Raw genomic sequence first — 14,004 nt, forward strand, 5'->3', positions numbered from 1 at the left:
CGATTGGCATATTATTCGTGTATTTAAAGTTGGCTTGCCGGTTGCCAACCCCCAATAGCCGGCCGAGTTACAATAGCCCCCACGGTTCTGGAAGATACCTGACGACAAGACGAGCCAACTAATCAGTGCTAACTTTTAGCAATCAAATTGATTTCCCAAAGGAGCCTTGTCTCAGGGAAGATGCATTACAGCGGGATGCCGCGGCTATCTCGAAAATTACTTCCCAATGTAAGGTAGGGTTGTGCAGGCAACCTGAATCACATTGAGGCGAAGCCGGCCGCCATGCATTTGAAGTTGCCTTGCCGCTGGCCAACCCCCAATAGCCGAACAATTTACCAAAGACAGAGCGAACCAACTAAGGAGTGGTAGCCGTTGGGTAGATTAGAGGTTGAAGAGGAAGAAGCGTAATGTCCTGCCGAGACTGAAATCAATACATTATCTGCAACAGTGGCGGGTGATGACTGCAATTGGGCCCACAAGGAGCCACATGTCAGATCTGTTGAGGTATCTCCTTCAGTTGCTATTGCCGTTTTGGATGCCGCGAAGCTGTACCTGACAATTACCCGGTGCACCTGATATAGTTACGAGCAGTAGGCTCGCCATTTAGGCATTCCGAGGGTTGCAATATAGGTTGTTCAGCTGAGGGGTAACCTTGATACGAAGGCAGGCAGGCATGTTTCTATGGCCATTGAGCGGTTTGGGCAGAGAATCGATGAGATGAGCGACGCATACAATCCAATGTTGTACCTCTTTCTTGTTTCCGCTCCGGATTTCAAAATACTTCTTAAGATAATCTGAGCCTTTTCCCCAAAGTGACGCAACTGTTCTTGGACAACGGATCCCAATGCTTTGTCGTCTGGATACCTCCATCCGCCATGGCTACGCTCGTGGAGACATCGCTACCTGTAAGAGATATTGCATTCCTTCCTGTTCAAGCTCCAAGTGGTAATCAGAACAGCACTCTTGAGTGGCCACTTGCTAATCAATACTGAAGACAACCTCTTCTGAGGAGCGGATACGGGCGTTGGAGGAATGGCTTCTCAATCTCGATTCGAAGTACGAAGCGCTGTTGAAGAGCTTCGAATCCCGCCCACCAACAGCTCAATCTGGGGAAAGGGCGGAGAAAGCAGAGCCAAACATCTCTTCCACGGCCTCAGAAGGTGTGGCCCCTGGTAACGACTCTCAAACACCAAGGACAAAGGTCAGGTCATGATAGCATTCCCGAATGTCTGTACGTACAACGTTGTCTAACCATGCAAGACGACATGATAGATCGGCCACAATGGGCATCCGCGAATCAAGATTGTCAGGACCTGCAAGAATCCTGACACAGGGGAGATGATTGAGAAGGAGGATAATCCAGCACCGAAGACAGAAGACAGGGACCAAATTGCTTTCATCTTGAAGAAGTTGCAGGCTGACCAGGTCCCAGGATCAGATGACAGTTCAGAGATTGATATTATCAGTCTTGATCTGTGGGATCTTCTCAAAAAGCACCTTGCCGCCACGCCTCGTCACCTATTCCGAGGCCAGCCCATTACCATGTATTCTCCGTTCGAGGCCTTTGTTCATAATTTTGACCTCTTGCAGACTGTAGCAACTGAGATTAATGAACAAGACAACGAACAACAGAAGCAAGCCCGCAAAGATCTGGAGCTTCTCCTCGGTGTAATCTCTGGTGGTTCCTCCGGTGACGAGAAACTAAACAAGTATTTCAAGATGAGAGACTCGTATCTCAGCGATGGCACTATTCAGTTTGACGATCTTTGGACAATATTTCCTCCCGGGGCCCTGATCTACGGCAAGCCGTTCCAAGGCGAGGAACAAGTCTTCGTTGTCGCGGACAACTGGAGTCCTTGGCCACGGATAAGAGACCATCCGTCAACATGGAAGCCTTGGGGACTTGCCTGCTGGGTGTATGACTGGACTGGAGCTGAGTTTAAGAGAACTCCCTTCGATGTGAAGATTGAGGGGTTTGAAGGAAGGAAACCCGTCACATCTTTGCCATATTATCCCTTGGAATTCATGGAAACTTCAGAACTGAGGTCTATCAAGGCCAAATTGACAGCCAGAGGCAAGAAGTTTCGAAAATATTGTGAAGCCAAAGAAGGCTCACGGATGTTTGAATACGCGGGTGCTGCTATACACGGAATGAAGGGATTCACCGGCATGGGTCAAGATGGCACGGTAAGCCAGCCGTTCCACAACGTCTCTACCTCTCCAACCTTACATTTGAGAACAGCAGTTAACATGTTGACTTGTAGGATGATAGTGATTCTCGATCAGCGAGGTCAGTCTACGACCATTTGGAGCGTTTACGCCGACGGGGATCGGGGGACGATGCTGAGATATCCACCCCAAGGTCAATATATGTAAGTCACCCATTCACGGTCTCCGAAGTCTGCAGGCCACTTCTCACACACCTTCTCGCTTTAGACAGTCGATCGGGTCATGGTTGACTACATATCCTACTTCCAGTATGGCCCATCCACAAAACGTCTTGGAGGGCTGGAATCGACGGGTCAAAGCTGGATGGACTGTTCATGCTCAGACTGTGCGAAGAACCAGGCGCTCATTACCAAGTTCCGTATGCATTTTGACAAGCTGAGTATTCAGCTCAGAGAAGACTGGGAGGAAGAACAGTACCTCATATGTCCGCCACGTGTCTTGGGATATATCCTCAAAGGCAAGCAATGGGCGCAACTACAGGTCACCAATCTCACAGAGATCCCGCGCTCGGACGATAACAACTCCTGGAATAAGCGATTGCAGCTTGCCGACGACAAAAAGGATGGCAAGACCAAGAGTCTATTATTTGATCTTGTTCGAAGCCATATTTCGTCCTCCGCAGAAGATCGCAATCAGGACAGGAGTCTCGAAGTCAACGACATCGTGGCCGGAAAGGGGAAGGGGTTGATCATCCTACTTTACGGTAAACCATGACCTCCTCCCTGACTTGTTCACCAGCTGACCAGACATCTTTTTCGAACTCATAAGGGCCTCCTGGGGTTGGTAAAACGTCCACGGCGGAAACAATTGCAGAAGCTGCGCGGAAACCGTTATTCAGTATCAGTGTCGCAGATGTTGGTACAGAAGCCAAGCACGTTGAGTCCAACCTAGCGAGAATCTTTGCTTTGGCTACCTCTTGGCAGGCAATTCTACTCCTGTAAGGCACTACACCCGTTATGAGACAATTTCCAGTGGTTTGAAGCTGTAGCTGACTGAACATAATTCAGCGACGAAGCAGATGTTTTCCTCGAAAGCCGAGGAAAGGGAGACTCCACAGACAGGAATGCCCTTGTTTCAGGTACCTCCTTCCTCTCTTAGCGTTTTCCTTCTTCACTTTTTCCCCCACTCTACGCATCAATGGATGTTATTTTATTTTCTCGTCGTCAACCCCTTTGCCACTGTGACTCCAGACTGATCAAATCTTCTTCACCTTGTGAACAGTCTTCCTCAGGGTTCTTGAGTATTATCAAGGCATAATGTTTCTCACCACCAACCAGATTGCCCAATTCGACGTGGCGATTCCCTCTCGTATCCATATCTCCATCGCATACAAACATCTTAACGAAGATCAGATGAAGAGTATCTTCAAAGGGTTTCTCGACCCCCTCAGGGATCGCGACTTAATTCAGAACTACGAAGGCATCATGGAATATCTCGATGAGTATGTGTCTGCCATGAGGTTTGACGGCCGGCAAATTCGAAACATCGTCACAACCGCATTGGCTCTTGCTAGAGCGGAGACAAGGTACAAGGGGGGCACTGGGAAGTTGAAGCTGGATCACTTGAAGACAGTGGCGACCAACACCAATAAGTTCAAGGACGACTTCTCATTACAGTATCAACGATACATCGAGAACCAGAAGAGTGTTAAAAGTTTCGCCACATAGGGATCAACAATGTATTCTGGGTTGTGCAACGAAGTTATGAGTTTCTTTGGTATACATGTATGTAGTTTGCTAGCACTTGCAAACTGTGCGCTCAAGATCTCATTCACAAAGTGCTTTGCCCTTGAGTTCTCATCTTCAATCCTCATCCCCCACCTCCCCCTCTCCGCCCCCAGCATCATCCCCATCATCCCCCTCCCCATCCACCCAAACGACCACATTCTCCAATCCCTCTGCCCTCTCCTTAAAGAACCTCCTCACCTCTCCCACACTATACCTCAAACTAAAATGCATCACCACAAACGTCGTGGCGGGGTATCTCCTGACTACCTTCTCCAAGTCCGCCCAAAGCGTATGCTTCGTCTTCTCCGCCTGCGCCCTATGCTCCTCATACAAGAAGCTGCACTCGGTAATCACCACCGGCAGCTTGTCGTTTTCCAGCCACCCCCTCATCGGCTCTTCCTCCAGCGTCTTGGTAGTGGTATCCCCCAAAAACGCAAACATGGGCGTCGTAACCGGCGCCGTCAGTTCCTGTCCGCTAGCCCTGATAGCCTTCAGCTCCTTAGGCGGCAGGCTAGCAAACTCCGGCTTAAGTTTATGCGTCGTCTGCTGAAACAAGTACCCCAAACAAGGAACGGTGTGATCGCAAGCAAACGCCACAGCGCTGATATTTTTCGTCCTCCTTAGCGGGACGACATCTCCCGCTTCCAAGCCGTAGGTGACATGTGTCGGCCGAATCACTTCTTTAACCACCTCCCCCGTTTCCGGATCCTTTTCTACCAGGGGGATCTCCTTCCCCGGCCTCGGCGCTATCAGTCCACCCAGGTTAAGCATCGTGTTCGCCCGAAGATAATCCTGCAACACCTGTTTCATGCCCACAGGGCAATGAAAGTCGGGCGGATCTTCCCGCTTGATGTAGACGGGAGACAGCAAGGCGTGGTCGTTGTGGCCGTGCGTGATGAAGATGTGTTTCGGGCGAGAGTTGTTCACCACCAAGCCGGCGTCGAGCAACAAGTTGAGTTGGGGAATGACGAAGGAGGTGTGCCAGGCTGCGCGCGATTTGCCGGTGAGGACGTAGTGCGAGAAGGGCTTGGGGAGGGCCCATTCGAGGATGTCGGAGCGGGGGGATTGGGGGAGGGGGGTGGCGAAGGTTAGGGTTTTGGATGATGGCTGGGATTGGGACCCGGAGGAAGGTTTTTGTGGTTGTGGTGGTCTCATGGCGATGGATTTGTTCTGGTTGGTGTCGACAATGTGGTGTAGTGGTGAGGTGAGGTGATGGTGAATGTAAACAACGACCAAGGGGGTAAAGTTTTGGCAAGGATGTTTGGGGCTTGCTGGCGTTGGGTTTTTCGATTGGGGTCGCTGGAAGGAGGTGTCAGTTATCGATAAGATAGAAGGTCCAAGGGGGATAACTTACCTTATTATGGTAGCAATAAGATAGGTAGCTGCTCAACTGTCCCTCGGGAGGTGCTCAGGCGTTGTCGCGGAGTGTTCTGTTGAGGGTGTTGCGGCAGTTGAGGTTCACAAGAAACAAAGTGTGAAATCATCGACGTTGAAGAGCCCCACAATTAAGATGCCAAGGAATCATCGATACCTTCAATGACAACAAAAGCTGGGCCTTCAACGTTCATATTTAAAGCAAAAGTAAGAAGAGTTCTCCCTTCGTAATGCCTGTTAAATCTCCCAGCTTATCCAAGCAAAATATGATCGATCATCATTGACCGCTATGAGTCCCTCGGCGGGCAATATAGGCCGGCCGTGACGCATGCTTTCCATTAACGTCTTTCGTCTGGTCGGTAGCCCCCATGCCAACACAGTGACCCTGACACTCAACCGCAACATTTTTCATAGTCGTATATTGAATCCCGGTTGGAAGGTATTTGTTGGCCGAAAAGCATGGCGTTTCATAAATCTCACCTGCATTTTACATTCTTCTATTGGGCCAAAGAGAATAGAAATGTATGGGTGTAGATTATAAAGAGTTGTCCCGCTCCAAGGGTTAGGGATCAGCGTGTAATCACAGAGGGGTCATGTAAGGCAGTGCAAGATTTGTGGGAGAATTGCTTCATGGACCATGAGCTACACGTCAAACTCTTGATGTGATGTGGATCTGGAATGAACTCCATGCTCAATAAATTTGTTTTCGAAGCAACCAACTAAAGACACCAACGCCAAAAATATGAACCGCTTCCGAGTAAAATGCACGAACCGCCTATGTTTCGCTTCCAAAAACCCAACCGAAAGATGTGATAATGCATGTATGACTCCTTTTTTTCTTCCACATCTTGAGTCGTTTTCCCTTTTCCGTTTCCTTCCAGTCGACGTCTCCGACGTTGTGTAAATTGAGTAAAACAAAAAAAAAAACAAAAAAAAAACCGTTCTTCGAAACGCTCGTCTTCAGATGGATACCACTTCAGGGGAACGGCGAAGGTATCAGACAAAAAAGCAAAATGTCTGGGCCGACTCATCTTCATCCCTAAGTGTGACCGCCTCCTCTTCCTCTTCACATGTAAGGAGCTCCTCTTCGTCTCCAGATGGATACCGCCTCGGGAACACGGCGTAGGAATGAGACCACCTTCTCCTCTTGGGGGACGAGCAAAATCCCTAGGCCAAGTCCTCTTCCTCCTCCTCCACCAGGCCGCGATATTTCATCTCCACCACCCAGTGATCCTCAAAATCGATGCCCCTACGCATCTTCGTCCCCGCCTTCTTCCACATGGCCGGTCCCAGACCCAGATCGACCAGGTAGAGCTTCCACTCCAGCACGGCATCGTCTGGCAACGAGGTATCCCCGCCAGCCAGCACCGTATCCCCATCATCGTTCTCCGCCGCCATCAGCGCCTCAAGCAGTCCACGCTTGGGTGCGCCAACGGTCACGACGTAGCGTGGCTTGACATATAACTTGTTGCCGTCAATAACGCTAACCTTGCCTGTCGATGGGTCGATGCCCGTGGGAATGTCGACCGCAAGGGCAAACGCCTCATTACGGTTGGCCCACTCGATCAGCTCATAGACCGTCGCCTGGTCACCGTTTCTCAGTTCCTCGAAAGAAATCGCCAGGCCCAGCAACGCGTCGATAATGAGCATAATAGGCGCGGGGTTGGCGAGGCTGCTCAACGACGAGCGAGGTGTGTCGATGGTAAGCATAGGAATACTGATCTTGCGGAGGTGCTCAAAGAAGTCGCTCTTGGAGAAGATGCGCCCACCCATGTTTTTGTAGAGGCGAACTTGCTGGCGCATGTCTTCGAGGAGATCGCGCTCACCACGCTCAAGGCCAACCACGCACACGATGACATTAATATTCTTGTTACGAAGATGCCGGGCGGCGGCAACGGCGCGAATGCCAGATTTGTTATTGCCGGCTAGGACAACAACCGTCGGAGGTGGTGGGTTACCGGACGTAGGATCGACGATGCTCGAGTGGCGCACCTTGATAGCCGGGTCTGAGAGTGCTGTGAGTGTCACCTCTGCAATGCCACGTCCAGCATTCTCGGTCATCATCTCCTCTGTTAGACCAATCTCGTTATGTGCAATGTTCTCTAGATTGAGCATTTGCAGAGCCGAGACGGGCTCGATCTTGCGATTCGACGGGAGCACGTAGAGACCCTGCGGACTTGCCGCAACCGCTGACGCCGGTTGCTTCTTTTTGTCAATGACAGCTGCCCTTGCCGAGAGCCGACTACTTGGCCGACTGCCCTTCGCTGATAGGGTGCGGTAGTGGCTTACACCAGATGAATTGACTCTGCTCAAAGGGTGTGCAGCCGGGACGCCGCTCGCTTTGCGGGAATTCGACCTCCGGCTGGAAGCCGCTTTGCTTTCGCCCCGGCGTGACCCTTGCCTGCTCGCTTGATCTCTCCCACTCAATCGGTCGGCTCCGTTGATCACTCCGTCGTCTGCTTCACTATTCCAAAAATCGTTGGACGTCTCCTTGACGATCGGTTTCGGCTTCAGTGTCGAGGTGGAGGATGGCATGTCGAGGACGTTTTCCGAATGGTGCAGGTTCTTACCCCCAGCGGTACCCGGCTTGTGCTTGGGTAGACGGTTGTGCGATACCAGGCGGTCAGCCTCGTCAACTAGATCATCTTTGCGCATTTGTTCAAACAAATCTTGCTTGTTAAACTTGGCAAGGCCAGATTCGAAGTCGAAGTCGCCTGCTTCTTGCACATCAGTGACGTCTTCCGAAGCCCAACCGTTGTCATTCGCTCCTCGCATCTTCTTCAACGAATTGAAGGGCTGGAAGGAGGAGGTACTCTGCAAGATAGGCGTCTGCCTCCAGCCTTTGCCCTTGGCAGTTACGCGAGGGACCTGAGGAGACGCCTCTGAATCTTCTTGTAGCCCATTCCGCGAGTTGTTCCCAGCCCTGCGTGGCCGTCTGTTCTTCTTCTTCTGAGCAGCTGCGGATCCTTGCTGCGAACCAGCGTCAGGTGCAAGATCTTCGTCGGCAGACTCTTGGATACGGGTTTGAGCGTCAAGCTCCAGGCGTCTCAGCCTATCTACCACGGGGAGAGTCGGTGTGGCAGTGGCCGAGGGGATGGGTACGACATTATTCGACGGTGGGATAATAGCCGGGGTCGGGTCTCTCTTCTCACTCGTATTAGGTTGGTGACGGGAGGTATCCGAAGTATTACCTGACAGAGAGCCAGGGCGCTTCCCCATAGACAGAATAGCGGGATCCACAAAGGCTGCTGGCTTGGTGGGCGGCGGCGGCGGTTGAATAACAGGAGGGGCGGCCTGCGGAATGGAATGGTGAACGGCGTGAGGAGGGGGCACCGGAGGGGGCCCGACGGTTTGGGGAGAAGGGTCTTCGCGCACATAGACAATGTCCACGATGTTCGAAGAAAGGATGGTGACTCTCGGCTCCCACCGTCCAATATCGAGATTCCAGACTAAGAAAAGAGATTCATGTTAGCAAAGGCGAGCTTCGAAAGACACGAGGAAGGGGAAGAGAAAGAGAAAAGGGAAGAACAGACCATTCGTCAGGGTCAAACCGTGCCCAGCCTGTACTTCACTGACGGTGCCCTTCAGTCTCGCCGGCGGGTTACGCATGGTAACCAGCATTGGAAGACCGATGAATGAATCCTCCGCCATGGCTGCGAACTGTCCGGGGGATGACGATGTAGACAAAGAGACGGTTCCGGATAGGTAGAGAGCGAGAGCAAGAGGCGGGATAGATTGATGTGCAGTAGCAGTAGATAGATCGACCGTTGACAGCAACGGAACAAGCACGGTCGGCCAGTTATCGAGGCACGGTGTCGGTAGGTAGGTTGGGAAAGGTGTGCGATCTCTCGTCGGATCCGACCTTTGCTGTCTGGCCCGGGCTCTGACTGCGATGCGACAGCCGACAACGGTGGATGCGGTGCGGTGTGGGGGTGCAGCACCTGGTGCCTTTTGGACACTTGAGATGGCAAAGGGACGCGCGACGAGGCTGGATCGATGTCGGAACAGTGTTTACGTTTCGGAGGAAGGAGACGAGTCGTGAAGTCGGATGATGGGATCGTGCCAGAGACTGGGAAGGTGCCAGTCCGTCGCCCGGCGATTTTGGTGCCAAGTGAAGGTCGCGTCCTGGCTTCCCCCTTCCACTTTTTGCTTATCGATAAGCAGCCGACCTTGGTGGTGAGTGACGGGAGCTTGCACAGGGTGCGACAAACCTTGGCAACCGCCATCGGTCGGTGTACCGGTACACGCGTCTGGCACGTAAATTACAGTGCGAATTGCCGTCTCTGCGGGACATGCACGTGAATATTAGGAGAAGGCGTGCAACTTTGCATATTACGGTACAACATGTCGCACAATAGAGCACTGTAACTTACCGCTCACGAAGTGCCCGCAGTACCTACTTGGTTGTAGTGTAACTGCCAAATGAACGTGATGCAGTGATCTACGGCGAACCTTCTCGGCGTCGAGTCACTTCCCCGTCAATGTTCTGGCCAATCTCCAAAATGCAAACAGCACAGTTGAAAGTACACATACAAAGATAGAGGTACACGACCCTGACAAGGGGACGGGGGCCAGATGCGAGTGGGCGGCTGAATGAAAGGGGAAACACATCTGTGTTTCACGACGTCTGCCAACGAAACCACTCACAAAGCCCCTAACCCTTAACAAAGCATGACCTCCAGGTTGTGGTGTTGTACTTATACCAACACATTGTTTGTAAAGGAGGAAGGGAGGCCAGTCGCTTGCAGCTGATCTTCAGTCTTGTGGTTGTTCGGGTAGTAGGTCATTTGCAAAATGTAGAAAGGAGTTGTTGTTGTTGTTGTTGTTGTTGTTGTTGTTGTTATGTTTAGGAACAATGCCACGCGAGCCTAGATCTACAGGTATCTCTGTATGTGCCTGGTCGTCTTTCTTGCACTTTTTACAATTGTCGATAACCGAGAGGAGATATACCTCGCCGATGAACCCGATATCTGCCAGATTACCATCCGTTGCTGACTGCATGCTCCTCTGTTTGGGTATGAGTTGTTGTTCCCCAGCTCCCAAAGTACCAGCTCGCCTGGGGCCGCCTTTTTTTTTTTTTTCCATAAACATGTCCATCTAACCGATACAATAAACCAAAGTCAACCCTCGGCACAACGACCTTGACGCCGCTCAAAATAACAGTCAAGTCAACCATAACACCGCCTGATGCTGCCATGATGATGTTCCTTCCTTTCTTTTATGAACCTCCCTCGCTAATGTCGACTATCAACCGTATCCCGCCATCCTCTCCTCCTCGTCCTCAATGTCAATCACTTCTCTTCTTTGCTGGTGTTTCGCAATCGTTTGCGCGACAGACGGAGTCTTGTACGCGAACTTGGTGATAGACTGGTCCACCTTCGTTCTCTTCTTCACTGCCGACTCGGCGCTATAAAGCTTATTGTAGAAGCTGACGACCCGTGGGTGCGCCATGACCTTGTCCTTTTGGAACCGGAGCACCTGCAGACCCTGCTGCGTGGTGGCTCTACTGAGCGCGACGTATGCCTGTCCCTTTTCAAAGACCCTCCCAAGATCGACCTTGACGCGTTCAAGCGTTTGGCCCTGCGCTTTATGGATCGACAGAGCCCATGCAAGAATCAGAGGAAGCTGCTTTCGAGAAGCTTGGACCTCGCCAGTAGGAAGTTCCACCTTCCAATCCTCCGGTTGACATAAAATGTCTCTCCTGGTCCCATCGACGGCGTGGAATCGCACCAACGGGTACTCTGTGTTGTCGCCTTTTTCGATAGCGGCAGTAGAAAGAGCGCTAGTGAAGGCCCTGATTCTTCTCTTCTTATCGATATCTTCATCGTCATCAAAGTCACTGTTCGCTTTCAGCTCAAACGTTGCTTCGTTCATGAAACCGACGACAGTTCCAAGAGAGCCGTTCACGAGCGTCTCGTCCATGTTCTTGATGAGCATGACCTGGGCATCCTTCTTTAATTCTATTACGGGAGGAGCCATCATGTTGGCAAGAAGCTTCTCACGGACCGCCGGTTCGCCAGTGTCGTACGCTTCGTACCGGTAGACTTTGCCCTTCAAAGCAGCGAGTCGTTGCCTGTTCGAGTTCTCAACTTCAGTTCTCGTCGGGAACAGTTCTGTTACTTCTAGCCCGTCACTAAAAGATAGAGGTCTGCTAAGTTGTTGGAAGTTCTTGACAGTCTTGTCACTGATTCTTCCCAGCCGCATCTCGTTGAGCATCTCTGCGAATTCTGTAACTTGTTAGTCGTGCGCTTTGCTTGATATCTCGGGCTAAGACCACTTACCAGGATCCCTCTGGCGGAACACTTCAGTCAACCCAATGGTATGGTCAATGGACATGTTCCATGTTGTTGCATCAAAGGCAAACTTAACATCCCTCTGCTTGTTAAGATCTTTATCTGGCACGGGAGGCAGCTGAAAGAAATCACCAGTGATGACCAGCTGGATACCACCCCAAGGCCTGCCGTTGTTTCGGATAGTTCTGCCGATCTGGGACAGCTTATCAAAAAGGTCGCCGTCAACCATGGAAATTTCGTCGATGATGAGAACCTTGGTTTTGAGCCATCGGTTTTTGGCCTTCGGGTTGCGCCTGATTTTCTTGACGAGCGTTTGGACATCCTCCTTGCCGAGACCGATACCAGCAAAGCTGTGCAATGTCATGCCGCCAATATTACATGCCGCAAGGCCGGTCGAGGCTGTAACCGCAACTCTTTCCGGCTCTCGGGCAAACTTCTTTTTGAGTTCCGAGATGATCGCTCTCATCAGCACCGACTTTCCTGTACCGGCCGGACCCGTAAAGAAGACACTTTGACCCTTTTCCACCACCAAGCTCTTTACGTGAAGCTGTTCACCGCTCAATGTAATCGCTGACGCCTTGCTAAGGTGGGACGAAACGACCTTTTTGATCTCGTCTATGAGTATTTCCGTTTTGGGAGCGACTGAGGAAGACTTTTGCCTATCTTTAAGCTGCTTCTTCTGCTCCTTGACCGCGCTTGCCGTAGTGTTCCATAGCATGGACCCCTTGGGCTTCGGTTCCGGCGTGGGAGCATACCCGCTCCTCTCCTGTAGGTATTCTTCGGCATGTGCATACTCCTCCTCCCCATCCCAAGGTAGTTCGCGCTTCGGCTTCTTCACAGCGGCGGGCGGCTCAAAGTCGACGTCATCGTCATCGTCTTGTAGGCGGTCGCGTTTCGTGTTGGTATTTGGAAGGGGGTTGAACTCGCGCTTCGGGGGTTGGAGATGTGATGGCGAAGACTCTGGCCAAGAAAGTACGCTGGTATGGGTACCTGGCGGGGGCTCGCGGAGCCGAGCTTCTTTTGCTTCCTCCTCCTGTTGTCTTCGCATTTCCCGATGCTGTTCCAAGTTCATCCGCTGAGGTGGAAGTTCGGGCAAGGCGGATGGGGCTTCGAAATCCAAGTCCAGGTTCTCGTCATCGCTGAAATCGTCATCCTCAATATATACCGAGGAAGTCAGATCGTGCTGTGGTCGCTTTGTCGCTTGGGTTGTCAGATCAATCACATCTGGGGTATCATTGAAGGAATCAGAAGCGTTATAGAGCGAGGCGAACGCTCTGCTACTGCCACCGTAGTTGGGAGATGGTCGCGGAGCGCTATTCGCGGGTCGAGTGGTTAACGGGTCGTTAGTCGCTGAAGGTCGTGAACTGGCGGAAATGGCACCGTTCGAGGTACCACCGAACCCAGGTTTCTTGAACATGTCGGCGACGGAGGTCCTAGACTGAGAGGCGGCTGAAGGGGCGCGTGCGGGACTGCTCGAGGGAAAGAGTTGCTGCTTCAGCGAAGGGTTGTTATTGTTGTTGTTGATGGACGAAGCACCGGGCTTCGGCTTGTTGATGTTGTTGTTGACCTCGGCGGCCTTTGCTTGGACTGCCCTGCCAAACATAATGTTGTTGTTGTTGTTGTTGTTGTCTTCTTGGTCGTAGAGTGCTTCGAGTGGGAAAGCGGCGTACTTGGGGGCAGAGTTGTGTACATGGGCGCGCGAAGGTACGCGGTGCACAAGGACGGCTTGGAAAGTTGACCAATTTGGCGAAAGGTTGTGGTTGATGGTGGCCCGGTGCAAGAGCAGGTGGTGACCGGCAAGCAGCCCAGTCTTCATACAGCTTTCGACCCCTCGTGGGCGAGAGGGATGGGGCCACCACTTTTGTCCAAAGTGCTAAGGTATCGCTGCACGCTTGTTGCAGTATTAACCCTTTCGGTCGATTTGGGCGAGAAGTCTTGACTCGGATTGGATCATTGAATTCCAGTTGTCATTTCCTTCCATTTGGTTCAAAAAATGGCACATCGTAGCGATACCAGTTAACGCGTTCGTCAAGGAAAATCGCGTTCGTTTGATTTCAATCAACGCGAAGGACCGTGCACGGAGCGATAGGGATGCATGTCAGTGGGTTCTTGGTGAGGGGCTCCCCTGCAAATATTTGCAGTGCCCCTGAGGTTTTTGGGGTGCAACCATGGCAACCGCGGTGAATGCCCAGGGGCCAAAACATCCCGGAATTTAAACAAACCCTCACCTCGGTGAGAGCGCAAAAAGGTACCTGCGGAACATGGGTTGGCCATGTCCCTAACTGCTAACATCCACATCGCACTGCACCTTTGTGCGGCTACGATGACGTACTTATGTCACCACCTCAAGCCGAGTTGAACCCGTCTGTAGTGTTGAGGAA

The 14,004-nt window shown here is 51.7% G+C and overlaps 4 protein-coding genes across 4 annotated transcripts; 1 reads left to right on the top strand and 3 right to left on the bottom strand.

Annotated features, from left to right (window-relative positions):
- Positions 1 to 348: 348 nt before the first annotated feature.
- Positions 349 to 4,014, top strand: SMAC4_01865 (uncharacterized protein). Its single transcript, XM_024655276.2, has 8 exons — positions 349 to 905; positions 995 to 1,201; positions 1,273 to 2,187; positions 2,265 to 2,372; positions 2,437 to 2,932; positions 2,998 to 3,166; positions 3,237 to 3,307; positions 3,451 to 4,014. Exons 1-8 carry the CDS (start codon positions 876 to 878, stop codon positions 3,894 to 3,896), a joined length of 2,442 nt encoding a protein of 813 aa, XP_024511180.1. The 5' UTR covers positions 349 to 875; the 3' UTR covers positions 3,897 to 4,014.
- Positions 4,015 to 4,031: 17 nt separating this feature from the next.
- SMAC4_01866 (uncharacterized protein) lies at positions 4,032 to 5,111 on the bottom strand (the record flags this gene model as incomplete). The annotated part of the gene is made up of 1 exon (XM_003348795.1): positions 4,032 to 5,111. One exon carries the CDS (start codon positions 5,109 to 5,111, stop codon positions 4,032 to 4,034), a length of 1,080 nt encoding a protein of 359 aa, XP_003348843.1.
- A 1,170-nt stretch (positions 5,112 to 6,281) lies between these two features.
- On the bottom strand, positions 6,282 to 8,981 carry SMAC4_01867 (uncharacterized protein; the record flags this gene model as incomplete). The annotated part of the gene is made up of 2 exons (XM_003348796.2): positions 6,282 to 8,779; positions 8,864 to 8,981. The coding sequence occupies 2 exons, from the start codon at positions 8,979 to 8,981 to the stop codon at positions 6,498 to 6,500; spliced, it is 2,400 nt and encodes a 799-aa protein (XP_003348844.1). The 3' UTR covers positions 6,282 to 6,497.
- Positions 8,982 to 10,413: 1,432 nt separating this feature from the next.
- Positions 10,414 to 13,852, bottom strand: SMAC4_01868 (uncharacterized protein). Its single transcript, XM_003348797.2, has 2 exons — positions 11,612 to 13,852; positions 10,414 to 11,548 (listed from the first exon to the last, which is right to left on the bottom strand). Exons 1-2 carry the CDS (start codon positions 13,437 to 13,439, stop codon positions 10,578 to 10,580), a joined length of 2,799 nt encoding a protein of 932 aa, XP_003348845.1. The 5' UTR covers positions 13,440 to 13,852; the 3' UTR covers positions 10,414 to 10,577.
- Positions 13,853 to 14,004: the final 152 nt, after the last annotated feature.

Source organism: Sordaria macrospora, chromosome 4 (assembly GCF_033870435.1).
Source record: "Sordaria macrospora chromosome 4, complete sequence".
In the NCBI taxonomy this organism is placed as follows: domain Eukaryota; kingdom Fungi; phylum Ascomycota; class Sordariomycetes; order Sordariales; family Sordariaceae; genus Sordaria; species Sordaria macrospora.